This window comes from Netta rufina (assembly GCF_964035555.1).
Source record: "Netta rufina genome assembly, chromosome: 7".
In the NCBI taxonomy this organism is placed as follows: Eukaryota; Metazoa; Chordata; class Aves; order Anseriformes; family Anatidae; genus Netta; species Netta rufina.
The window spans coordinates 14,036,625-14,062,818 of record NC_140130.1 but is presented as its reverse complement, the minus strand read 5'-3'; the positions used below and the strand labels follow the sequence as shown (position 1 = coordinate 14,062,818).

Genomic DNA, 26,194 nt, shown 5'->3' with positions numbered 1-26,194 from the left:
AATTGATATCTGAACTCTGAATTTATAACAGATAGGTCTACTTCCATAATCTGCAGCTATTGCAGCTATTCTTCGTTATTTAATGAGGGTAACATATATCCAGCTGTATACAGATTGGATATGGCTGGAATAAAAATGCTGTAGAACTGAATAGATTGATAATGTGTTAGGAAGAGAGAATGAAAAAAATGCAGTAAAATTAATGAAAGAAACAAGCCATGTTCTGTATGATCAAACTTAAGAAAGAGAAAAAAAAAAAAGGTATTCATTATTTCAATTTACATCATCTTTTAAAAGGACAAAACATTTATTCCTATTAATTTTCCATTTCTTTCTGAATTATTCAATTAAATATTCAATTTAATTGAATTAAATTCATTTAAATGTGAGAAGACACAAGAGAATTCCAGTCTTGAAATTACACTTTTGCATTTTATTATATTTAATGTATTAAAGGTATTAAATGTGTTAAGAATGCACTAATCTGCAGCTGAAATACTTTTAATATATGTATGCAACTAACATGGAAAATATATTTTTTACATTAAAACACAAAAGCGTGACTGAAAAATAACATTAGGCATATATAAACCCTGCCCCTTCCACAGACACCCAGGTATCTTGTGCATAATGAACTTCTTCTGGAGAAGTAGCTTTATTAAATTTCTTTTTATTTCTCCTATTTCCTTCAAATCCTAGAATGCAAACATCTGACAGACAAATAAAACTGGTTCAATGCACTGGTCAATTTTGTTTGAGAATTTTGTTTGAGAATTTTTTAACAGATCTTTGACGTTTTAATTTTTAAAAGGTCAGACTGGTCTCATTAAAACTAAGATTTTATGAACAAAACACAAAAAAATTGAATGACTTAGTTTTACTGTAACTACCATCCACATCCATTAGCTACCATCCACTAATTGATCCTTTAATCCTCTTCCTTCAGAGGATACAGGGAGGAAGCAGGACAAGCTTTGGTGACCCCTAATATAATAAGCGACTTGTTATCATTAAGCAATGTTGGTCTTCAGAGTTAAAAAGGAGGATGGATCTTGGAGACCACTGTATCATTGCTATCATGAAGTTCATACCTCACTTTCCCCAAGTAGTGTGATTACTTGGGATATCAGATTTACTGAGGAGCAATGAGGTATGAGGTGATCAAAGGTCCTTCTGTCCCATTGTCAACACCAGCCCTTGCAGGGCATGCATTTATGTAATTTATTGTTGCAGCAGCACAATGACTTTTTCTTTCCTTTCACTTTTGTTGTTCCTGTGCATAGTTATGAATACTTAAACTCTAAGGTTTACAAAATGACAAAGAGTACCAAAGCTCATGCTCCATGTGGCCATGTCATCCCTCACCATAACATCTAGAAAAAAATGAGTTTTTAAAGTAACAAACACAGCAAGCAATGAAGATCCAGAAGAGAGATGTTGCTTGCCAGTGGATTTGGAGAACATTAGTAAGTTACTCTGCTGTACTCTACTGTACAACAGTAATCACAAGCCAAATAACTGCAGCTGATTCTATTCTGGATGCACTAGTACTGTAACATTCTGAGAACTAGTACTGTAGCATGACCTGTAAGTGGTTATAACAAAGAAACAGAAAAGGCGCTACATAAAGCTCTCATGTCCCTTTTGAAAGGATGCATTTTTACCTACACCATGAAAATAGAGATTTACAGGCCATTTCTGGAAAAAAAAAAAAAAGAAAAAAAAAAGAAAAAAAAAAAAAAAAGGAGAAATTCAAATCTGTGTGATTCCTTCATTGACTTAGCAGAGAAGAATACATAAAATGTTAGTTGTTTATACAATTATACAATTACAGTTGAGCTATGCTGGAAAAAGAGCAATCAAATATCTGAATATGCAAAGATACTGTAAATGAGAAAAAACGGCCAATATACATGTACAAAGTCCGAAACAAATACTCTGATTTCAGATTTCACTTTTGGTTCAGTTTTTCCTGATTTTTTTCTGACATGCTATAAGCTAAACTAAAACAGTTTAGGCAGGAATTTAAGGGTATCTTCATCTCTGAGATTCTGAGACATCTTAAAATTTGCCCCCTTAAGAAAACTCTGAAATGGTCTTCAGGGTAATTTATCAGCATTGACCTTCAGATCAGCAATAAAGCTGTATGTGGAGGATATGGCCTATTTGAACACCAGTTGGCTAATCAAATTTAAGAATTAAAAATTAATGACATTACCTCATAATGTTGGAGGCATCTTCAGCATCTGGGTCAGCGCAGTATTTATTGGCAAGAATTAGGCACGCATCTGCTGACTCTATCTGAGACACCAAAGAAAAAGAAAAATAATTAGCAACCTCTGTTTTCAGCTATTTGTTCATGATGAAGTATTAGGGATTCCAACACTGCCATCCTGATTGTGTGTCATAATACTAATAAGAAAAAGTGTTACAAGATTTTATAAGCAACGTGGGTGATGGCAACAGCTTTCATATACACATAGCAATTTATTGAAGCTTGTTAATGGTGCTCAGATAAGGTTGATAGTTCCATTCATTACTACTATGTTGTATTAAGCTAAAGCACGTAAGTTTTAATATCCTTTAATTTAATAATTATAATTCTATATATTTTTATTATTTTTTATTTATTTTTATTTTTTATATCTTTTAATATAATAATTTTAATATATTTTGTAATCAGATACTGAAATTTAGACCCCTAAATCCATAGGAAGTTCCTGTTATAGTACTACAGTGCTCCCACTAGTCTTGCAGTTTTGTTTGGGAATTTAAGTATCCTCTTATTACAGAAAGGAAGAGATGGCTGAACCTATGATTTAGGATCTGAGCACGAGTTTTCAGGAAGCACAAGGACAAGAGAACTTATCTGTTCACAGGACCTCTATGTTCATGCAAACCTTAGCCCTATTTAACTAAAAGCAGATGACAAAAGATTTTTTCATTGTATACAACCAAATATCAACACAAAAAATGGTGTAACAGAGAACAAAATACCAGTATACAACTTCATGGTAATAATGAGAACACTGATGAACTGAAACACAGTATGCGTTGGGCTACAAAAGGTTAAGCAATTTCTGTAGCCAAATTGGGCAGAAGACACAATTACTACTCCAGAAAGTGCTAACGCTGCATTAAAACCTTATTGGCTTAAGTAGTTGGTTTACATTCCATGTGAGGGAAATTAAAAAAAAAAAAAAAAAAAAAAAAAAAAAAAAAAAACAAGGTGGTGCTCTATAATAATATTTTACTACAGAGAGTTCTAGACAATGAACTACCTCATTCTAACTACCAAGTATCTTAAGTTGTATTTTTATCAGGATTCTAGACAATAGAAAAAGGATTTGACAGGTGAAAAATCATTTTCTAATTGTTCTGATGAAGGAGCATTTTAAACAATTACAGTAAGACAATGTCCTATTATATCAAACATTAGTGTTAAATAGACTTGAACTAAACCCCAATTAAAAATTCATAAAGAGTTCAATAGAATGGCATACAATGTTTCTTAAGTAACAGCATTACTGTAGCTTTGAAGATCTAAAGATATATAGGAAACAAGGTTTATGGACAGAAGGACTGATACTGTAATATTGTAATCATTAGACAAGCTAATACAAAAGGAAAAAACATTTTTGGGGGAGCATCTGAGTAAAAATATCACTTTTTAGATATTATTTTATTAAAATAATGCAATGAGTAATTAAATAAAAGTCAGGTAGCAGGAGAACAGAACAAAAGAGCTATTACCTTCACTCTTGCCAGGTCATGGGGATTAAGGACTGAACCCTGATAAAATTCCACCTGAGTGAAGTGTCGTTTAAAGAGAGCCTCCAGCTCAAGGTTAGGGGAGATACTGCATCGAGAAGAGGAAGAAAACACAAGAGCAAACAAGAATTTAGTTTCCATAACAGTCCCAGTTTACTTCATTTATTTATAAACTGACCCATTAGGTGCTCAGACTTCTGCTGATGCTTTTTCTGTGGTGTAGAAACAGCATGTAGTACTTAAAAGACAAATACTATACTGCTTACACTTCCTCTCTTCTGTCTATGGCACATCTGGCCCATTTAATTGTGCCACTCTGCATGTTCATCATTTGTCACTTTTTCACATATGTGAATCCAGAAGAACTGGTGCAAAAGTTTAAAAACATCCTCTCACAACATTTTCCATAGAAATCATCTGCTAATGCAACAATCCTCTGTACCTACCACTCTCAAAATGGTTGATTGCATCAAATAAGAGAGCTCGATGTAAAATCACTAAAATCCAGGAAAGGAATCCCATCGGGACCCTTGTGGCCTGTAAGAACTAGAATTAAAACAAACGATTTTGCTCTGACTTTGTCTTATTTCATTCTGCCATAAATGCATGACTAAATTGAAGAGCATCTATTATATTATAATACATTATATTTTCAAGGGCACAACCTTGGAAATACTTTTCTTAAATAGCTATGTTACAGGTACATGAGATCATTCTGATGCCAGATGTTAAATTAATAAGCAAATAAAACAGATACATGCAAATATTTTTTGGGGGTGGGCGGAGGAATAAAAATAAATAATAAAAAAAAAAGCAGGCACAAAAAAGTAGACAGGTGCTGAACTCCCTTTATAAGCATATATAGTTTTGCAATTCCTATCACCATCACTGTGGAAATTCACTTTTCTCTTGCAGCCAATTCCTGTACTTCCTTAGAACTGGCAAACAAGAAAACAAATAAAGTAGTACCTTGAGGATATCATCTGTAATTCAATTTAAAAGGTATAGATAAGAAAAATTGTACAAGTGCTGATTCTTAGTTTTCCAGCTTCATTTGTTGAATTATCACAAATGATCAGCTTTTAATAATTTTCTTTAACAGGAATAAAAGTACAGAACTTGCTGCTAAATACAGAAATATCACTTATTCATAGTTTAAAGGACTTCAAAACAGATGCTATTCCAGATCAGAAAATAATCTGCCTCTCTCCCAAGCACATGGCTATTTCTAACAAGTTCTTCCATAGGTACACCTATTTCGTGTTACATCACTTGTTAGAGCCTGTAAGTAATATCAACCACCTCAAGGCATTCTTCCAAATCTCTCATGAAAAAAATGCAAGAGACAGCATGTGTAGGTATGTAGGGTAAAAGAACAGTACCAAGTATGGTAACAAGAATTTCTCTTCTACCTTCACTATAAAGTAATGCATTACATTACTTTACAAGTTAAAACTACCACATACACACTAAAACTATTTCTGTGCCCACATGTTTCTTTTTATAAATCTTGTTCAATACAAAATATGCACTTTTTCCTTGTGAAATGAAAAGTGAAAAAATATTTTCAGAGAGCATAAGTTCATACAACACACAGCATTTTTCACTAGTTTTGCAGATTTTACCAATTATGCTAGTTTCAAATAAGTATCTTATGCTAAAGAACTCTCACATCTATTTATTAGTATTTCAATATATATTTTTTTCTCATAATTAAACTCCTATTTGAGATATCTAAACCACGGTTGACATGACTGGCTCTGAAGTCTGTTTGCTTGAAATACTCATACAAGTGGGCTTAGCAATGCATTATAAAACAATTGCACAAAAATACTTTTCTTAAAAATGCTTCTTGTATTTCTTTCTTGTATTGTGTAAAATAATTTTTAAAATATTTTATTGTTTATTGTTTAAAATATTTTTTAAAATAATTAAAAAAATTGTTTACAAGCTTCTTTCTTGTATTGTTAAAAACAAAAAAAAAAACAAAAAAAAACAAAATTGCATATATTCATTTTACAGTTGTTTGGAGTTTGAAAGGTCCTATATCTTCCCCCACAACATATTACTTAATTCAATGAGTTTTAGTAACATGTGATAGGACTTATATTGAAAATACTCACTTATGCAGAAAGACGATTTCTACGTTGACATCATCCCTATCCTTGTGCAGGAAGTCCTTCAGGAAGTTGGACACACTTTCCAGTGTTATGTGACCACAGACAACTATGTGCCTGTTACAGAAAAATCACCGTTAATTTCACAAAGAAAGTAAAACAAGCAAGCAAGAAAGCAAAGAATAAAACAGTAATTTATTGGCCAAAAGAGTATTAGTCATCTTGACATTTCTCTAACAGCTAATTCCACAAAGTCAGAAAAAATAAAACATACAATTCCAAAAGGTGATTTTCAATTCATAAAACATATACATTTTCACCTGCAAAGATTATTATCAACAAACCATTTGGTCAAGCATACTGCCCATTTAAGAGCAAGTGGCATCATTTATATACATATTTATTAGCTATATTAACCGGCCCATTTCAGTCATATTTCTCTATTTTACACATATGTTTTAAAAATCTTTGCTTCCTTTACCGAGAGATACTATTAAATTTTATTTATTTATTTATTTATGACATGATGAGACAACAAATCTCCCTAAAATTATTCTATTTTTTCCACAGTTAAAAGCTGACAGTTTGGCCAATGAAGGCAGCACAAAGCTTGCCAATTATAGGCCATAAGTAATTAAAAAAAAAAATCCTGCTGTAAATCCTACAGGGAGAATACATTACAATAAGAAATCATTAATTAACACACTATTGCAGTAGATTGATTAAAGAACCAAAGCTTGAACTAAGGTTACAAAGGTACTCCACATTTTTCCATTTATACTGAACAGATGTATCTGACTATGCAAAATGGAAGCACATACCAACATATACATTCTTGAATTATACAAGAAGCTGAGGAAAAGGCCTAGGAAATTGCACTCTTCCTGACTTAATGGATCATTGTTCCTTTATTATTGTAAAGCAAAGTCCAAAATTTTCTTGATTAGAATATCCTACATTGTCTCTCAGTTTCCTTCACGGAATAAACTCAACCCATATTCCATTACTCTGTTTTGTGACATTACTCCATTACTGTTTTATGACAGATGGTGATTCTGATACGCCTAGTGCTAATATTTCCAGTCATCGCGTTGCTTACAGAAGTCAGGAGGATGGACAAGGTGATACAGACAATTACTGAACTAAGAAAACCAGCTTCGTTACAGTTATATGGTCTACACACAAATGCTTACAGAGACATAATTTCACAAACATATACAACCACTTGAGCTGCCAAATCTGAAGCATGGTATTTCAAAGGGAAAAAATAGACTGCCCAACCCTCACTTATTTCACAATTATTCTGTGGACAATTCAGTAATGCAGAAAGCCCATAGGCTGGAAACAACAAATAACAGGTGGCAGCAATGATTACTAATGGAATGGGCCTATTCTTGCTTCGTAATTTGGTGCTTGATGAAATGTGTGTGAAAATTGCACAGAACTCATTGGAAAAAGGATAATGATGCAGAGCAGAGAATAAATCAACAGCATATATCATGGTGTAAATAATATCACCTTCACTGTACTGTTACTTTTGCATTGGTTCAGGTGGTCACTAGGAAAGCAAAACACAGTATCAGACTAGTCCAGCACACTTTATGGTATTGTTCTACTACTACCACTTCTATAAACAGCATAGGACAGTTTAAAAGGCTTATTTAGAAATATGATAATTTCAAACACTCCTCTTGTATGAGTTCTCAGTGACATCACCAGGCCTTGGATATAATTTTAGTCATAGTAACCATAAAAAAAATTATACTTTTAATTCCTTTTGACAGGGAAAAAATATATGTTGATATGAGATATTTAACATAGAATTCGATACTACGAACTTTTATTGCTAAACTAGCTATCTGGATTGTCAGCTTTGGATTCACCAAGATTTAGCTCAATCTTAACGTAAGATTTTGGTGCAGAAGTATACAAACCACTGTATGCTTCTCAGACTGTAAGCACAAAATCCCTAACTTCAAGCCTTACTGTTTTATGACATAGTAAGCACAATATCAGAAAACAAGACAAAATATATTAGTTCATACCTTTTTGGTGCAAAAAGTCCCAGAGGTTTCTTCTGGGATCTTTAGAGCTTGGCAAAGTTTCCAGCAGCCTCTGTGCTGCATAAAACCATGCCTGAATTCCCAGTCTGAGAAGCACCTTTCCTCAGTTTCCCTAAGCGATCAAATCACCTGAGCTGCTGGCACTGCGTGTGCATGTATTATTGTGCATACAGTCTGATCAGAGGATAATAGCCTTTAATATAGGAGAAGATATGATTTCAAGCACTAAGATTCCCGCACTATCAAATGGATGAATGTCCATGCATTAATGAATCCAATACATCAATGTAACTAGAATTTTTCAAGAAAGTTCAGATTCTGTAAAGATGTTCAATAGCTTTGAAAATATGGACTAACCAAGGAGAAAAACTACAGAACACATAGAGTTTGTAGCCCAAGTTAATCTATTACAGAAGAAATTTTCACAGGATTGCAAGATTACAGGATACATGAGGTTGGAAATGACCTCCAGAGGTCTTCTACTCCAAAAAACTCCCACTAAAAGCAGCTGCATTTGGAACAATAATTCACTCTTGCTATGATTCTCATTCAGTACGGTTTCATACCAATCTGATTCAGTGAAAATAAAACATTTGGCTGTCAAATACACTTGCATTTGAGCATCAGGACTGATTATTTTGGAAGCGTCAGAAGGCATCTGCACCATGTGTTCATTTTAGCACTCTGATTTTGAGTTTTTTAGGCATTATCCTTTCTTCCTGTCTTTGCTGTTCTCAGGATACAAGACAGCATCCTGAGCAGTGACTGTAACAAAAAACTCTCCTGGTTTTCAAACAATGTTTTCTGATGAGAGACTAACATTAATTTTTGGTTGGAAACTCCCACAAAGAAATCTCCTTTTACCATAAATTATGTTTTTGCTTAGAAGTAGAAGAAATTGAAAACAGATTTCCTATTTGCCCAGAGAGAGTTATTCAGTACATTATCTTAGAAAACTAAGAGAGCTTATATTGTTCCAATCTGTCTTGTGTATGATCTGAAGATTTATAGCTTCCTCTGTTTGTGCCAATAATCACTCCTTTTCTATGCACCACCCAGTTTTTACATGCACCATGAGGTAAAGTAAAGCCAATATATTGGATGTCTTTTGCTTGCAGCTGGAGGTGCTTGGTAGGAAAATACTGTATTAATAATTTTGGTTCAACAGAAATATCTAACCTCAGCATTTAGGTTTTGTTTATGAAAATCCTCAGAAGTAATACAGCATTCATCTAAATTATTATTTTCTTTTTGTTACCTAAAAAGAAATTTAGAATTTTCCCTATAATATTGAAAACTAAACTTCATGATTTTAGATATTTTCATTGCTGATAAGCATTCAGGAGGACTACTACTTCTGTAAAGTAACAGTTGTCAGTGCAACTGCACCAGAGGCAAAATTTGGTGAATATAAGAATGGAAATCCATACTACGTAATTGTAATGTTGCAAAAATCATCTTTTACAGAGAATACAAAGCCTATCAGGGAATATATGTCATCAAGCAATGGTGTCCGACTAATCCATTCTTCTTCCATATCCATCTTCCTAATGGTCATTAATTACCAAATACAGAAGAGTACACTTAAATAAGAAAATTATTCTACCCAGCTGAAATTCTCTACAATACCTTATTTTTTTCCTCTCAAGTACTGACAATGAAACATCATCTAAAAATGCAACAGCTCCTTATAAAGTAAACAATATTGCTGATATAAGGTCCCTACCCACCACAAATACAAATAGTTTCAGGAAGAAAAAATGAAACAAGCAAAAGCTAAAACATATAGAATTCCTACATGAGATAATTGAGAACATATACTTAATCCATGTAAATAGCACTGTAAATGAAAACAGATCCACTGTGAACACGATTCTTCAAAAAGGATTTTTACATGGTTCTTCCTTCAGAGGACACAATACAAAATGCAAATCTTTTGCCTGTTTATTTTGAAAGAAATTATATCCATTTTATTGGAACAAGTATAAAGAACTTGAAAAAACTCACTTTAACTAGTCTGTCATAATAAATCAAAGATAATAAATAGAAAATTCTGTTCAGCATTCAGTTGAATACACAGTGTTCACTTGTCAAGTAACTGAATGATATATGGCACATATTGACCTAGATGTCTCTATAAAACTATAATATTTATATCAAATACATGTGCTCAGATATCTTTATCATCTTTCTGCTTAGTTTTCTGATCATACCTTTAACTATCAACCATCTCAATTCTTTTTTTTTTTTTTTTTTTTTTTTTGCATGCCAGTAGCAGACTGCTGTGGTTGAAATCAAAATGTCCTTCTAAAGTCTGTGTTGTTTTTTTTTTTATCAACAAAGGACAGGTCTCAGCCACTTTGTCTTCCTAACAGAAGTCAATAAATGTCAACAGATTCTGTAGATATGATCTTCTTGTTTATCTGTTAGATTAGTATATTTAAAGAATGCTGATGTATAATACCTTGCTAGCTGCTTGTGCTTTTATGATTTACCCCAATATTAAGATACTATTAATTCAGTTCAATTAAGTGACAATTCTACACTTGTGTTTGTGTCTCTCCCCCTATTACTCAGTTAAACACATGCCTTATTTTAATGTATCATATATTAATTTATATATATATATCAATATATATATCAGATTAAAATAAACGGAAAATCATTAATGGCACTCATTTAAACATTACCTCTGATGCAGACATGAATTTAATGTGTGATCATTATATATATTAAGAACTAAGAAGAAATAATTTCAATTTCTTAAACTCAAACTCGTTAATGGGCACAAAAAATGTACAGCCACATACAAGACCCTGATTAGTTGTGAATTATGACAGCTACAAAACTGTGGCAAGCACATATATATATTCAGGTTTCAGTCTTGCTCAGTGAATATTGGTGGTATGTCACTGGCAACACTTAAATGCTAGATAGTGTTTTTCTGAACCACATAGAAATAATACAGAAAAATTCTGTTATGTAGGTTCTCAGATATTTCATGCCCACCAAAGTGAGATTTGTACTAGAGAAGAGGCTTACTGAGTGCATTTCAGTGACTTTATTCCTGGATAAATGGCACACTCCCTTGTTTAAACTGCATATTACAGTGTGCATCTCAGTTTGTTTGCAATAGCATGTTGTCCTAAGTGATTCACTGTAAGCTTCTTTATTTCATCTTCCTTGCTCAGGTACAGTTAAATGAAATTACCTTACATTATCATGATCTAAGAACTTGTGCAACACTTGTCTATAAAGCAATTTAAGAAATAAAAGTTAATATTCTTAGCTTGATGCATGCCTATGAAACTGCAATCATAAGAAGAAAGCACAGTAATTTGTTTCTGCTGGGGTCTGGATTAGATGAGAGGCTTCCACCAATTTAAAGGACGAAGACTTATTCTTTCATTCAGTCTTGATGGTACTAAAATCCCTATCTACAGTACTTCTCCTTTCATAAAAATACCACAACATTAGACACAACACAGCTACATCACCATGAGAAATTAGTGCATAATTTAGTATAAAAAGAAGCAGTTAAAACTGTTAAATGTTACTGCATATACAAGAGGTCCATACTAGAAAGCTTGTAGCGCAACACAGGAGTAAACCATATCTCCACTGTCATCATCTCACTTGCAAACAAACTTTAATCTGATGCTATAATCACACAAAACCCTAGGCTTCCTTATCAGACACCAGACACGCCCTGTTATTATTTATGAAATTCCTTATATTTTCTTCTGAATTAATTGTTATGCTTCCACTATTACTCTTCAAAGTTGCCTTAGGGGCTTTTTGAATGCTCAGTAAGCCTTTACAGACAATGCAGAAAGTAGCAAAAGCTTTAAAATTTCTGAACATTTCATTCATGAATACAGCCAGTGCATTTCTTGCCATTGAAATCACCCCAAAGTGTCATGACTGATTTTCTGCAAGAGCACCTGAGAGGAAACAAAGAAGTCATAATTCCTTAAAACTTGCTGATTAATTCACAACTTCTGGCATCTCATGTTCCCTTTCCTGGAATGTCCACACTGAAAATCATGGCTTGTATATTTTGTGGAACATGGTAAATCAGGGAATTTATAGAACAGAGTCAGTCTTTCTTGAGACAAAATTTGGACAGCAACATCTACTACTTTGATGCCTAACCCAAAAAAGCTTTTTAAAAGTTTAAGCAGAGAGAATGAAAGAAGTTATTTATTTTTTTTTACACTTAACTAGAAGTATAAAATTATTCAGGATCTGAACGTGATTTGAGACCTAGAAGACTCTTTTAAAAAAAAAGTCATAATATTATTATATATCACTTCCCACACTTCCCTTCTTGCTTTCACAAGAATGGATATATTTAATAAGTATGCAAAAATGAGGGGAAAAGTCTGTCCTATTACTTCTATCTGTCAGTCTATTTAACACTCATCAGATTTTCTTTATCACTAAGTGAGACTTCATTTGAAACAGTGGGATTAGAAGAATGGCTAGCAGATGGAAAACAGAGACACCCCTGGGGATCATAATGCAATCCATGTCACATTCTCTTATTACAGCCTCATCCCACTGGAATATAGTATCTTACATCTTGTATCAAATTATTTAATATAATCTAATGTCACTTTCTTCGGAGCTATGTCTCATTACTGTTGCAAGTGGACCTTTGCCAAAGTATTTGGATAAGCTTTAAAAAAAAATTGTTCTAATTTTTAATCAAATTCAAATGTCTAATGAATCCAAGATGGTCTGTCAACTTAAATTATCTGTTTGTCTTTCTGTTTACCATATCTATCTGTCTGCAGTTTTTATTTTTCTCTGTGAAGTTTAGTTATTGAATCCCATGTTTCCTTCTGGAAGGAATCTCTAACAGATGATTCTTCCCATTGACTTACTGATGACTTGCTAATTTATGGCTTATAAACTTCAGAAATCTGAAGAAATCTCTGGGAAGTAGAGCAGATCATGAGAGAAAGGAAACAGGGTATTTGAATAGCTTATACAGTAAAGAACTGTGATGGCATTAAAATACAATGTTTAATCTTGAACATTAACTAGAGTAATATGTAAAGATCATTTAAAGCATCCTTTGAAAATTTAACAAAATTTAGTTTATTTACTATCAGGGCAACAAAAAATAATAAAATTCCCTTTCACTGTCTATATTCATATGAAGCCATGTTGTTGCCTCATAAAGAGTTTTCATTGGAGCTGATAGGAACATTGCATACAAAAGGAAAAACATTTTAGACCAATAAATTAAAAAGTAATAATTAAATGCAGAGGAAATAATGGAAAAGAAAGAAAGAAAGAAACAACAAAAAACACATTAAGTTATCCAGAGCCTCTTTCAGTTCATCAGTTTACCAGTGTTGTTTCCATCTGTTTTCTAGAGCTTTGTGCAGGCTAACTTACAAAAAGATAATGCCTTCAAATGGAAAATACTTCACAGAATTAAAATCCAGTCTGAATATATGAATGCATAAATACAAAAATGAAAAAACAACAATCTTGATTCTCAAATAAATGAGTAAATTCTGAATAAAAAGTTAATTACAAATTATCAGATGTAAAACATATCTGAATCTTCAACCAAATCTCAGACCAGACCTGGATAATATGAAGGTTAAAAAGAAATAAGAAAATATGTGTTTATATATGTATGGCTTAATAGGAATAACAGCCTATTTTTAAAGCCCTATTCCGGGTAGGACTGAAAGTGTAAGCTCCAAACATCAGAAAAAGCACATTAGCAAAATTTTAGTGATCCCCAAACCAAAAGTTTATTGAAGAAAAATTCAGTAAGTCACTCAAAAATTCAAAAGTCACTCATGTATGACTTAAAGCTTGAATTCTATAGTTAAGAGGTTAGATGGAGCACTTTGGAAAAGCATCCAAAGCCAAAGTGATCACTCTTCCATCCTTCCAGATGTATATAGGTTAACATGAGCTAACCTGTAAGCTTATTGCTCTTAGTCTAAAAAATAATAGTCTACCAGCACAATGAAATTCATAATAGCATGACCTTTTCATCCCTCTATGATACTTCAGTTAAAAAAGGACCCCTTCAATACTATTTCATGAGCTCTACAGGCATGTAACAAAGATCCTGAGATCCTGAAAAGAGTAAGGCATCCTGTAAGTCTTAAAGAGAAAAGAGCTAAATGTGGATAGCATGTACGGAACTGGCTGATGGTCTCAAAATTATTCAGAAGAATGGCAAATATTAATATCATAAACATTCAAACTGTATATCATTTCAGTTTGTTAGTGATAAAAACAAATGTCAAAACCAACCAACCAAAAAGAAAAATTGTAAAACCTCTCCTGCTTTTATATATAGATACATATTTTCTAAATTGATGTCTAATCTAGACCTTTGTAGAACTTTTATAATATTGTAATAAATAGATCATATCTTTTCCTTCTCCACCCCATAACTTGTTAAATCTAGCTTTTATCTCCAGTATTTTGTCTATTAAAAACACTAGTTATTAATAATAATAGTTTTTCACTAATTTACTGAACATTTACTTTATTTTCTCACCTTCTGCATTAAGCAGATTTTATGTAAGTCTATGTTAATAAGACTCTATGTCCTATAGAATATTGCAGATATTTTTCACTGTGATGACATTATGCTTAGTGATGAAACAATTAATTAGAGTTTAACTTTCATTATAAATTTTTGTCTACTGTGTATTTCAAAAGCATTCATCATCTTCAGAAAGCATAAACGTGACTCATATAAGTCTCACAAAAATTCTGTCAGGTAGTTACCAGTCTATTACAATAAATAGTATTTTTCTATAATACTTAAAGTATTTTATTATATCAGTAAAACATTGGATAATATATATAGAATATAATATGCATTATCTGCTTTGCAAAAATTATTTCCACAAAATGTAAAATCATATACTACAGAATTAATCCACAGAAATGGATGGAAAGACAGGAAGTAGAAACAGCAGTACTGACTGATGTGAGCAGTAGTGGCTCACGTGATATAACAGAAACTACGTAGAAAACTAGAAAATTAAGGAGGTTACTCTATTGTTATCATAAGATAGCTCTTACGAACATTTAAAAACAATATTTTTCAAGTTCTGATTGCTTCTTACGTCTGAATTTTATTTTACAGTTACATCTTAGATATCTTAGATTTATATTTATTTTAATATCGATGGTCTTCTCCATGTCATTTGTATTTAGTGGTGATTCTAGCATGAAAAAATTGTTTTGCGTAAAAGTAAACTAACTAAACTTAGAAAGCCCTTTTTTTTATCTACTGACTAAAACTTTAGAGAGTGTTCTGATGAACTTATCTGTGCACAGTAGCAAAGCAGCTGTTTAACACAAATCTCATTACCTATCAGATCTCACTGTTTACAAATCTGAAATTCAAGACAAGGATTATTATCCTTTTGGGTAACTTTTGTTTGTTTGTTTGTTTTCTTTCTTTTTTTCTTTTTTCTTTTTTTTCCCCACTTGGTTGCAATTGTGACAATTAATTATCAAATGACACCTGTCATCAAATGTGTATGTTTGATCTTAGTCACATTTTGTATAGATATGCTGGTGTGCATTTTGCTTTATATGCAACAGCAAGTACTGTTGCTGTTTTAACAGATGAGACTTCAGTCAAAGGCTGTAATAATATTCCTACTTTACATTCTGTGAGACCTTAGAAGTCTCATTACAGGAATATATTATTAAGCAGAGATTGTAAATCATATTAAAAATAAAATAAATAAAAAAAATCCCTGTGGAAATTTCTAACAAAGCTATCTAGTAGTAGATTTAACCAGTGATAACTGCATACAGAGAGAGAAGTATGTATCTTTATTGTGGGAAATTATTCCTAGTTTATGAGACCTTTGGGGACCTTACTGGCTGAAAAATAAAATGAAATGTGAGATTAAAATTGCTGGTGTTTTCTTTTTTTTTTTTTTTTCTCCCTTTAGGAAGTGGAGCCTGTAGAACTTTTTATGCATACATTCCATCTCCCAGTTCAACAGCTACAATTCTTTAGTAAGACTGTCCTTGTAATAATAAAGCATATAGTGCAATCCTTAAAAGATATGAAATCATATGTTAATTTTAACTACCCATCTAGATTTTTAGTACTCATATGGAAGCATGTTATTCCACAGACATAATTCATGAGGACACATTATATATATAAATACTACAGATTCCATGTACTTATCTATTTTGGATAAAGAATTAAAAGTGCACACTTTTGCTATTTTAAGAGTTGAAACGATCTCTTTCAACAAAATTCAGCTGCTTTCATTTTCTACATGCGTTTAATTTTATCTGAAAATTTTCTGACACTAGAAATAGAACAACTGTAGTTTCTCATTATGTTTGCTGCCAGAATCTATGCTTGGTTGTTCAACTAAAGACCTTATATTGCTAATTACTACCACATGTCCATATCCCAAGCAAAGGAAAACTTATTGGTTCTGACAATCCATTCTCTCATCACTGAGTTCTAAATGAAAACTTAAATTTTGGCCAAACATAACATTTCATCAATCTTGTTCTACTGACTGCAAAAGCAACATCAAACAGGGATTGTTAATAGCTTTTTACTGTGCAGTTCCCAAGCTTAGATTCTCTGATGAAAGACCCACATGAGCAAAAGACTTCTTTTAACTACTTAGTAATTAACATTTGAACCAGAAAACAATGCATAAAGTAAATTGAACATTTAGTATGTTGATGACAGAGATGAGTTCCAATCGGCAAGTTATATGGGCAGTAGAGGTCAGCAGAGAAAGCACTAATGACAGTGAGCTAAAAACAAACAGATAGTGCATATAAAGACAAAAAGAAAAGGTGAGAAATTAAAATGAAGAATGCCCCAAAGCTATCAGGAAGTCTTTGATCTAGAGTTGAGGTTTTCAGGATATGGGGTTCTGACTGAAGATCAAGTCCAAGTTCAGAGACATCTGAGCAATGCTAGGTACTAGTGACAATGTAGAAGGGGGGAGACTACAACTCTGTATGCAAAATAGTTTTAAAGCCACATTTACATCTGCCATAACTCTTTTGTAGCTTCAAAACCAAAAACGTCAATTCTCCATTTAGAAAACCTCTCTTGAGAAAACAGGTATGAATACAAGTATGAAGCTGAGTAGGCCTCTGTTACAAATAAACATTCTGGGAAATTAGTGACACTTCTTTCAGAAATACAGTGCAAGTTTCCAACATTAGTGTTGGCCAGAAAAGAAAAAACAAAGCAAAACAGAACAAAACAAAAAACAAAACAAAAAAAAAAAAACACAACACTTTAGACATTTGAGGGTAGCTTAAAAATAGAATTATTGAAGTTGTCATTTATATGCTTATTATTCATTAAACATTACTATAAGATATAACTAACACCACCAACGACAAAAAAAGGATTGATCTACCTGGCGATGTAAATCAGTACTCTTGAATTAGTTCTATGGGGCATTTGCAGTCTTTCTGCTCCACAAAGAGGAGAAAGAATTTACCATAATGCACATCTATGAAATGATGCATGGGTGATAATTTGAAAGGAACAAGGTGAAACTTCTGCTTGAAGTACAGAGAGGGACAATTAATTAGATATGTTTCTTGGAGATCTTTCCTATTGCTCTATGGAAGCAATTTCATATAACTTGTTGTTCAGGGCAGATGTATTTTTTTATAGTGAAAAGTGAATTTCATAATGATATGTAATGACACAGAGGATGGCAACGTTAATGGTGATATAAAGAAGAAAATAATATATCTATAAGTACATCTAGTTCATTAAAGGCTATACGCCATCAGGTCTAGATGCTGGGAATGCCATAATAAGCTAGTTTTAACTTGGTAAAGAAACAGGCTTTCAAAAGAAACGAAATGAGCTAATGTGGTCTAATAAAGGTAGCTGTTACTAGAAGACAAAATTATTATCATACTTCACTGATCCTAAAGCTACTACTTTCTCTTCTTAAGATAGACTTTACAAGGTTAGTGGAAGAGATCACTTTAAAAACCCCTCGTCATAGATCCTAAAACTATGATTTTGTGCAATATCCATTTACAGTTGATAGTTGGTGCATGAAATCTGAATCTGTTTCAACATTTTTCATATTGAAAGATTTCCTACTGAAGGTTTTTCTTATTCAAACAGCACTATTAATTGCCTGACAGAGTTATGGAATAACCTGATCAACATAAATGTCTTATTTTATACAACAGCAAACTGGAGTTTTGTAGTCTGAGTGGTATCCAGGTTTTCTTGAAGAAGGGCCAAAATGTTGTGACTTGTACCACAGCATAGCCCAGGTCTCTGTAGTGTGACAATTCTCCAGTGGTAACATCTGATATCAAAGAATACAGCCTTTTAAGCTGTAAGTCAGCTATTACCACCTTCAGGGGCTGTTCAAAGTCACACAACCACACCTGTTTTTTTTTGACTTACTTTCTGCCTCGAGTTGAGTTAAAAGTCCCGCCGTATTTCTTCCGATTAAGGATGAGAGCAGCAATTTCTGGCACGTAGCGAGCAAACATTGCCTACATGCATGAAACAAAACAAAACAAAACAAAACAAAAACAAAAAAAAAAAAAAAAAAAAAGAAAATGGCATGCAGAGAGTGTTCTACTGCAGCAGAGGCAGCAGAGCCTCTTGGGATACTTACTTTCTTCCACTAACCGCACTATAGGAACCACCATATTTCTTGCGGTTTCCTATTAACTCTATGATTTCAGGGACGTAGCTGGCAAACATGGCCTAAGAAGAAGATAGGAGACAGAAGAAAAGACTAAAAAGAGAGGCCAAAGAAAGGGGGATGATGAATATTTTCAGAAGATATATATATCTTTAAGATCTGAAAATGCGAAAGAATTAGATCTGGGAAGGTGTTTAAAAAAGAAAATTTTAAAAAAGTAAAAGTTCTTATCAAACAAAACATGAGGGTTCAATGTAAAAGTTGGTCTTGGAGAAGGTGCATACTTTATAAATTAAGAAAATGGTAAAAAGAGGGAAAATGGGCTCACAAAACAAAACAAGAACAAAATGAATTCAAACTGCAATTAATCATAAAGTACAGTTATGTTTAATTCTTCCTGTAAAGGGGAGGGGAAAAAAACTATCCATCTCCACTGCAAAAACCAAAACCAAAACCAAGTAGTACCATAATGGTTGCATTTCTATTTTAAAAGACAGACTTGTTCCCCTGTGATTAGGATTTAAACAAACACAAAAAGATGTAGTGAGGGTCAATGCCCCTGCTGAGAAACAAAACAGTCACCACCACCACCCTCAAAAAAAAAAAAAAAAAAAGGGGGAAAAAAAAAACACAAAAGTTTATGTTTTTTAAAAGGATTGGAATAACATGTGATAGGAAAAAAAAAATAATAATTAATAAAGGGTTTAAGGAGAAAAAAAAAATATTCTGCCATGTTTTGTCCAACAAACATCTTCCTTGTGGCTGGATACTTCGAAGAGCTACTGCCAGTTAGCATGGTCTCTCTCTTCATGTCAATAAACATAGATGGGAATGCATATATATATATATATATATATACGTGTGTGTGTGCGTCTGACATATATGGCATTCATAACATCAGTTATATACATATCACCTTTGTAAGATGTATGTATATGTGAAATCAATATATAAGAATAAAATAACAATACACGTGTATGTATGTCAATTAACATATGTTGTTAGTCATCTGTAAAGAACTTACCTTGCACTGTGTGAATAAACCTTGCTGTTTTAGAGAGAAACATTGCAACAGGCCCCATAATATTATTAATATTGATATATAATAGAAAAGTTGACACAAGTAGCAACTTTGTTGCTATGTATGTACAGGACAAAGAACACCAGAATTTGCTGATATAAAAGGATTCTGGTTATGGCCATGGTTTGTGTGATAAACTGTGAGTTAAAATTGTACTACATGACATGAAAGGATGTTTGAAATTAAAGAGAATGTGGTTTGCCACCAGGATCCGGCAAGCCGCTCTTTAAGGCAGTCCAAAGCCACAGTGTTTGTTGGAATTCTGGGAAGGAACACAGAAGGGTGGGTAGACTTCTGAAACCGCAAAGTGTCTCTAAGTAACAACAGCATCCTCAAAAAATGCCCTACACTCGGTCACTGGAAAGTAAAAAACTAGGAATAAGTTTATAAGTGGAAAGGCTAAAGCACTTCATGTATTCACATGCATTATGCATTTAAGTGGGACAATAACAATCCTGACTCCACTACCTGACAAGCTCTGCCAAATATTAATCTACAAAATAAAATATGGTGTGCGTCAAACTTATTTAAGAGTTCAATAATTAATTTTAATTTACTAAGCCATATATTATTATTTCTTCAATTATAGCACTGAGATATAAAAGGTCAAGTTTTAATGTAGAAGGAATAAATAATAAGTAATAAAATTATTATTTTACCAATCCTCCAAGGATGAAGAAGACCATGAAAAGGCGACCAAGGGTTGTTTTTGCATAAACATCTCCATAACCAACAGTGGACATTGTAACCATCAGTAAATAAACACATTCCCAATATGTTAGCTGTTGATTATTTTGGAAATTTTCCCATGGATCCCCTGAGTTCTCCACCTAAAATGTACAAGAAAATATATTATTAATAACTAAAGAAGTAACAAAAATCAACTCTACTGATAAAGATATATATATATATCAGCATCACAGAATTATCTAGGTTGGAAGAGACCTCAAGATCATCGAGTCCAACCTCTGACCTAACACTAACAAGTCCTCCACTAAACCATATTGCTAAGCTCTACATCGAAATGTCTTTTCAAGACCTCCAGGGATGGTGACTCCACCACTTCCCTGGGCAGCCCATTCACAACCCTCTCAGTAAAGAAGTTCTTCCTAATATCCAACCTAAAACATCCCTGGCACAATTTAGCCCCTTCCCCCTCATCCTGTCACCAGGCACGTGGGAGAACAGGCCAACCCCCACCTCTCTACAGCCTCCTTTAAAGGTACCTGTAGAGAGCGATAAGGTCGCCCTTGAGCCTCCTCTTCTCCAGGCTGAACAAGCCCAGCTCCCTCAGCCGCTCCTTGTAAGACTTGTTCTCCAGACCTCTCACCAGCTTCGTCGCCCTTCTCTGGACTCTCTCGAGCACCACCATGTCCTTCTTGTAGCGATGGGCCCAAAACTGAACACACTACTCGAGGTGCGGCCTCACCAGAGCTGAGTACAGGGGGACGATCACCTCCCTAGCCCTGCTGGCCACGCTGCTTCTTATGCAAGCCAGGATGCCGTTGGCCTTCTTGGCCACCTGAGCACACTGCTGGCTCATATTCAGCTGACTATCCACCATCACTCCCAGGTCCTTCTCTGCCTGGCAGCTTTCCAACCACTCATCTCCCAGCCTGTAGCTCTGCTTGGGGTTACTGCGCCCCAGGTGCAGGACCCGGCACTTGGCCTTGTTAAACTTCATACAGTTGACCTCAGCCCATCGGTCCAGCCTATCCAGATCCTCCTGCAGAGCCTTCCTACCCTTGAGCAGATCGACACACGCACCTAACTTGGTGTCATCTGCAAACTTACTGAGGGTGCACTCAATCCTCTCATCCAGATCATCGATAAAGATATTAAAGAGGACCGGCCCCAGTACCAAGCCCTAGGGAACACCACTAGTGACTGGCCTCCAGCTGGATTTGACTCCATTCACCACGACTCTTTGGGCCCGGCTGTCCAGCCAGTTTCTAACCCAACGAAGCGTGCGCCAGTCCAAGCCAAGATCAGCCAGTTTCTTGAGGAGAATGCTGTGGGAGATGGTGTCAAAAGCCTTGCTGAAGTCAAGGTAGACCACATCCACAGCCTTTCCCTCGTCCACCCAGCGCATCACTTTGTCATAGAAGGAGATCAGGTTCGTCAAGCAGGACCTGCCTTTCGTAAACCCATGCTGACTGGGCCTGATTGCCTGCTTGCCCTGTAAGTGCTGCGTGATGATACTCAAGATAATCTGCTCCATGACTTTCCCTGGCACTGAGGTCAAACTGACAGGCCTACAGTTTCCTGGGTCTGCCCTCTGGCCCTTCTTGTAGATGGGCGTCACATTTGCTAGCCGCCAGTCGACTGGGACCTCCCCCAATAGCCAGGACTGCCGATAAATGATGGTAAGCGGCTTGGCCAGCTCCTCCACCAGTTCTCTCAGTATCCTCGGGTGGATCCCATCTGGCCCCATCAACTTGCATTCATCCAAGTGCCGTAGCAGGTCACCAACCATTTCTTCATGGATAGTGAGGGCCACATTCTGCTCCCCACCCCCCTCCACCAGTTCAGGGTACTGGGTGTCCAGAGAGCAACCGGTATTGCCGCTAAAGACTGAGGCAAAGAAGGCATTAAGCACCTCCGCCTTTTCCTCATCTTTTGTAACTAAGTTCCCCCCTGCATCCAGTAAAGGATGGAGATTCTCCTTAGTCCTCCATTTTGCATTCATGTATTTGTAAAAACATTTTTTTGTTGTCTTTGATGACAGTCGCCAGATTGAGCTCCAGATGAGCTTTGGCCTTTCTAATTTTGTCCCTGCACTGCCTCGCAACATCCTTATAGTCCTCCCGAGTGGCCTGCCCACTTTTCCAAAGATTGTAAACTCTCTTTTTCCTGCTAAGCTCAAGCTACAATTCTCTGTTGAGCCAGGCCGGTCTTCTTCCACGCCGGCTCGTCTTTGGGCACGTGGGGACAGACCGCTCCTGTGCCATTAAGATTTCCTTCTTGAAGAGCGCCCAGCCTTCCTGGACTCCTCTGCCCTTCAAAACCTCCTCCCAAGGGACTCTACCTATCAGTGTCCTGAACAGTTCAAAGTCGACCCTCCAGAAGTCCAATACAGCAGTTTTACTGGTCCCCTTCCTGGCTTCTCCGAGAATGGAGAACTCTACCATTTCATGGTCACTCTGCCCAAGACAGTTTCCAACCACCACATCTCCCACCGGTCCTTCTCTGTTTGTGAAGAGAAGGTCAAATTTCTGTGTTGGCACCAGCCTCTGAGCCACGTGTTTATCAGGTGGGCTTTCCATGCCCACTCCCTGCCACCGTAGGGATGGACGAAAACACCACCTGTACTCCCGCTCCATCCACTAACCGTCCCAGTCCCCTAAAGTCCTGTTTGATGTTCTGCAGGCTTCTCTCTTCCATGTCATCACTGCCAGCCTGGACTGTTAAAAGAGGATAATAGTCAGAGGGGTGAAGCAGGTTGGGAAGCTTTCTGGCAATGTCCCTGACCCTGGCCCCAGGAAGGCAACAGACTTCCCTACAGGTAGGGTCAGGCCGACAAATAGATCCCTCTGTTCCCCTGAGAAGGGAGTCGCCCACAACAATCACCCTTCTTTCTGTCCTGGTGGAGGCAGTCCTGAGGCGTGGAGTCAACTTCCTCGCCCTAGGCATCCTCCTGGGTAGACTTTCTACGTCTTCCTCAGCTGCCAGTCTCTCAAGCTCCAGGGCCTCAAACCTGTTGCGTAAGGGCATCTGTGAAGATGGGGCTGGTGGGGGAGGGCATCGCCTGCAATGTTGAGCAGGGACCTGTTTCCATTCCTCCTCAACTCCTAGGTCCCCTCCCTCTGCCCAACAGCAGCAGGGCAGGGGGTCCACCCCCATTTGGGGTGTCTCACCCCGGCACCTGTCCTTCAGGCCGCACAGGGAGTCGCTCCACAAGTCTATCTCCCGCTCACACTCCCTGATATCCCTCAACCTCTCGACCTCCTCCTTGAGTTCTGCCACGAGGTGGACCAGGTTGTCCACCTGCTTGCACCTCATGCACACAGTCTCTTTTCCCCCCGCAGGTGGTAGCAACAGGCTCAGGCACTGCCTGCACCCGGAGACCTGAACTGCCGCAGTTTTGAGCGGGCAGTCGGTCTGGGTGTGTACAGGCTTCCTGGAGAGCGCACTGTGCCTGGTGTACACCATTGCAGCTGAGCTAGCAGTAGACCGCCGTTAGAGGAGGTGTTCGTATGGGCGGGGGGGAACGCACTGCCCTTCCTGCTTGCCCTGCCTGCGCGAACTGCCACACCATGCCCTGTTTCCCCGTCCTGTTAACTGCCACGCTCCTGGTCGCTCGCGCTCCCTAGGGGCAGCTTTCGAACAGCCGGGGAGGGGGCGCTGCTGGCTCCGCCTACGCCTCCTTCTCACCTCGTTCACCTCCCTCGCAAGGGCTGCCAGGTCCTGGCGGCTCCCTTGAGTGCCAGCAAAATTAGCCCTGCCTGTCCGATCCCCCGCTCCGCTGCAGAACGCGTCTGCCCTGGAGCCAATCGCCTCGGCAAGTGGCCATGTAATATAAACTCTGAATGCTTTCCTGTGATTTATTTTGAAGAAACAGAGAACCTAAGCCTGCCCTTATTATAGCCTTATAGTTCTTCTGTCAATATGTGTAGTCTTGTCACTAATACTGTTTAGGGACAACATGTTTTTTCCCAATCACTACTAAATAATACAGGTATAAATTATTTATTTAAAAAGAACAATAGGGTTCATTTCATACCAGTTTGTTCAGATATTTTCCAGTCTATGTTACTTCTAATGCATTCATACTGCTTAATGTTTTTGTTTTGAAACATGCAGTTATTAATAGCATTAGTGATATGCTGAGTTTCATGATGCACTACTACACAACCATTTTTACTAATCATTATTGGAAAGCTATTGTATGTGACAAAGGTAAGTTAAGTTATAAATTTATCAATGGGAAAGGAGTATACCCTCTATAATTTCTATTAAAAGTTGTTCCACAGTAGGATGCTTGGAGTTTGAGAATTCCTACAGCAGAGGTGTTTAAATATATATATATATATACACACACACACACACACAACACATAACAAAACATCTGAAACTTCCTAAGAGTGAAAATTGAATGCTAAACATGTCTCCCTGGTAACCATTGACAGGACATTTGTGAATGGCACAAAGCTGTGCCAGGGGAATTTTCAGGCTACACACTAGAAGAATTTATTTACAATGAGGGTGATCAAACACACCCAAACATAGGCTTCCTAGCAAGACAGTTGATGCCCCATGCCTGTCAATGTTCAAGTGGCATTTAGATAATGTCCTTAATAATATGTTTTAACTTTTGGTTAGCTCTGAAGTGTCCAGGGAGCTTGACTTGATGTTTCTAAGTCTCTTCCAACTAAACTATTTTATTCTATTCTAAATGAATTCTGGGATAACTAGAAGATAAACAACTGAATTTCACGTTATATAGGTGAACATATGTACTGGGTCTGGCTGGAATGTTAACTTTCCTGGCAGCAGCCCATACAGTGCAGTACTCTGCACTTGTAGCTGGAACAACAGTGTTATCACACCAGTGTTGTGTCTACTGCTGAGCAGTGCTGGCACAGCATTGGGCCTCTCTCTAACCCTCCTAGGGGGTGGGCAAAAAGTGAGAAGAGAAACATCACTAGGGCAGCTGACCTAAACCAACCGAAGGGATATTCCATACCATGTGATGTCACACTCAGCAATAAAAGGTGGAAACAGGAAGAAGAGGGGAGGGGTGGGCTCTCGTGAAAATGTCGGTCCTCCTCCCGAACACCGGCTACATGTGTTGAGGCCCTTCTTCAAGGACGTGGTCAATCATCGCTCATTTGTGGGAAGTAGAGAGTAATTTCTTTCCTCCGCACTTCCACATAGCCTTCATTTGTTTTATTTGTTTGTTTTCCTCCCCCCCTTTTTTTTTATTTTCCCTTTTCCCCTTTCCCTTTTTATTTCCCTTTAGTTAAATTGTTTAGTTCATAATACTATTTATTTAATTATTATTATTACTTGTTTAATTATTAAACAATTAATTTATTTTATTTAATTAAATTATCCTTATCTCAACCCATGAGTTGTTCTTTGCTTTACTTCTCCCCCTCCTCATCTAAAAAGAGGGGGAATGAGAGAGCGGTTGTGGGGTTTAGCTGCCCAGCACGGCAAAACCACCACAACATATCACAAGGTAATTCAAGTAAAGTCAATTAAATTACTGTAGATTAACCTGATTATCATCAAATTATAATATTACTCCAAAACCATTCCAGAATAACTTATTACTACTAGCACCTCAAAATTTTCCTGATTCTAAGTTGGTCTTAGAGGACAAGTCCTCTAGTCCACATCCTTTGTCCTTAGTGGACAAATACTTCAAATACTTAAACATATTTAATTATATTGATTTAATAATTTAGGAAAAGCTTATGGTTTTAAATGAATACAATTGACATATATCTTTCATATAAAATAATATTA

The 26,194-nt window shown here is 36.1% G+C and overlaps 1 protein-coding gene across 1 annotated transcript in view; it reads right to left on the bottom strand.

The window, feature by feature from the left end:
- KCNMA1 (potassium calcium-activated channel subfamily M alpha 1) overlaps positions 1–26,194 on the bottom strand; it is a gene marked incomplete at both ends in the record, with an annotated part of 478,007 nt that overhangs the window by 138,573 nt on the left and 313,240 nt on the right. Inside the window, 5 exons of the mRNA XM_084290022.1 lie at positions 2,219–2,301; positions 3,754–3,859; positions 5,895–6,005; positions 18,610–18,701; positions 20,380–20,550. Coding sequence (XP_084146148.1) covers positions 2,219–2,301; positions 3,754–3,859; positions 5,895–6,005; positions 18,610–18,701; positions 20,380–20,550 — 563 coding nt within the window. The remainder of the gene's footprint in view (positions 1–2,218; positions 2,302–3,753; positions 3,860–5,894; positions 6,006–18,609; positions 18,702–20,379; positions 20,551–26,194) is intronic.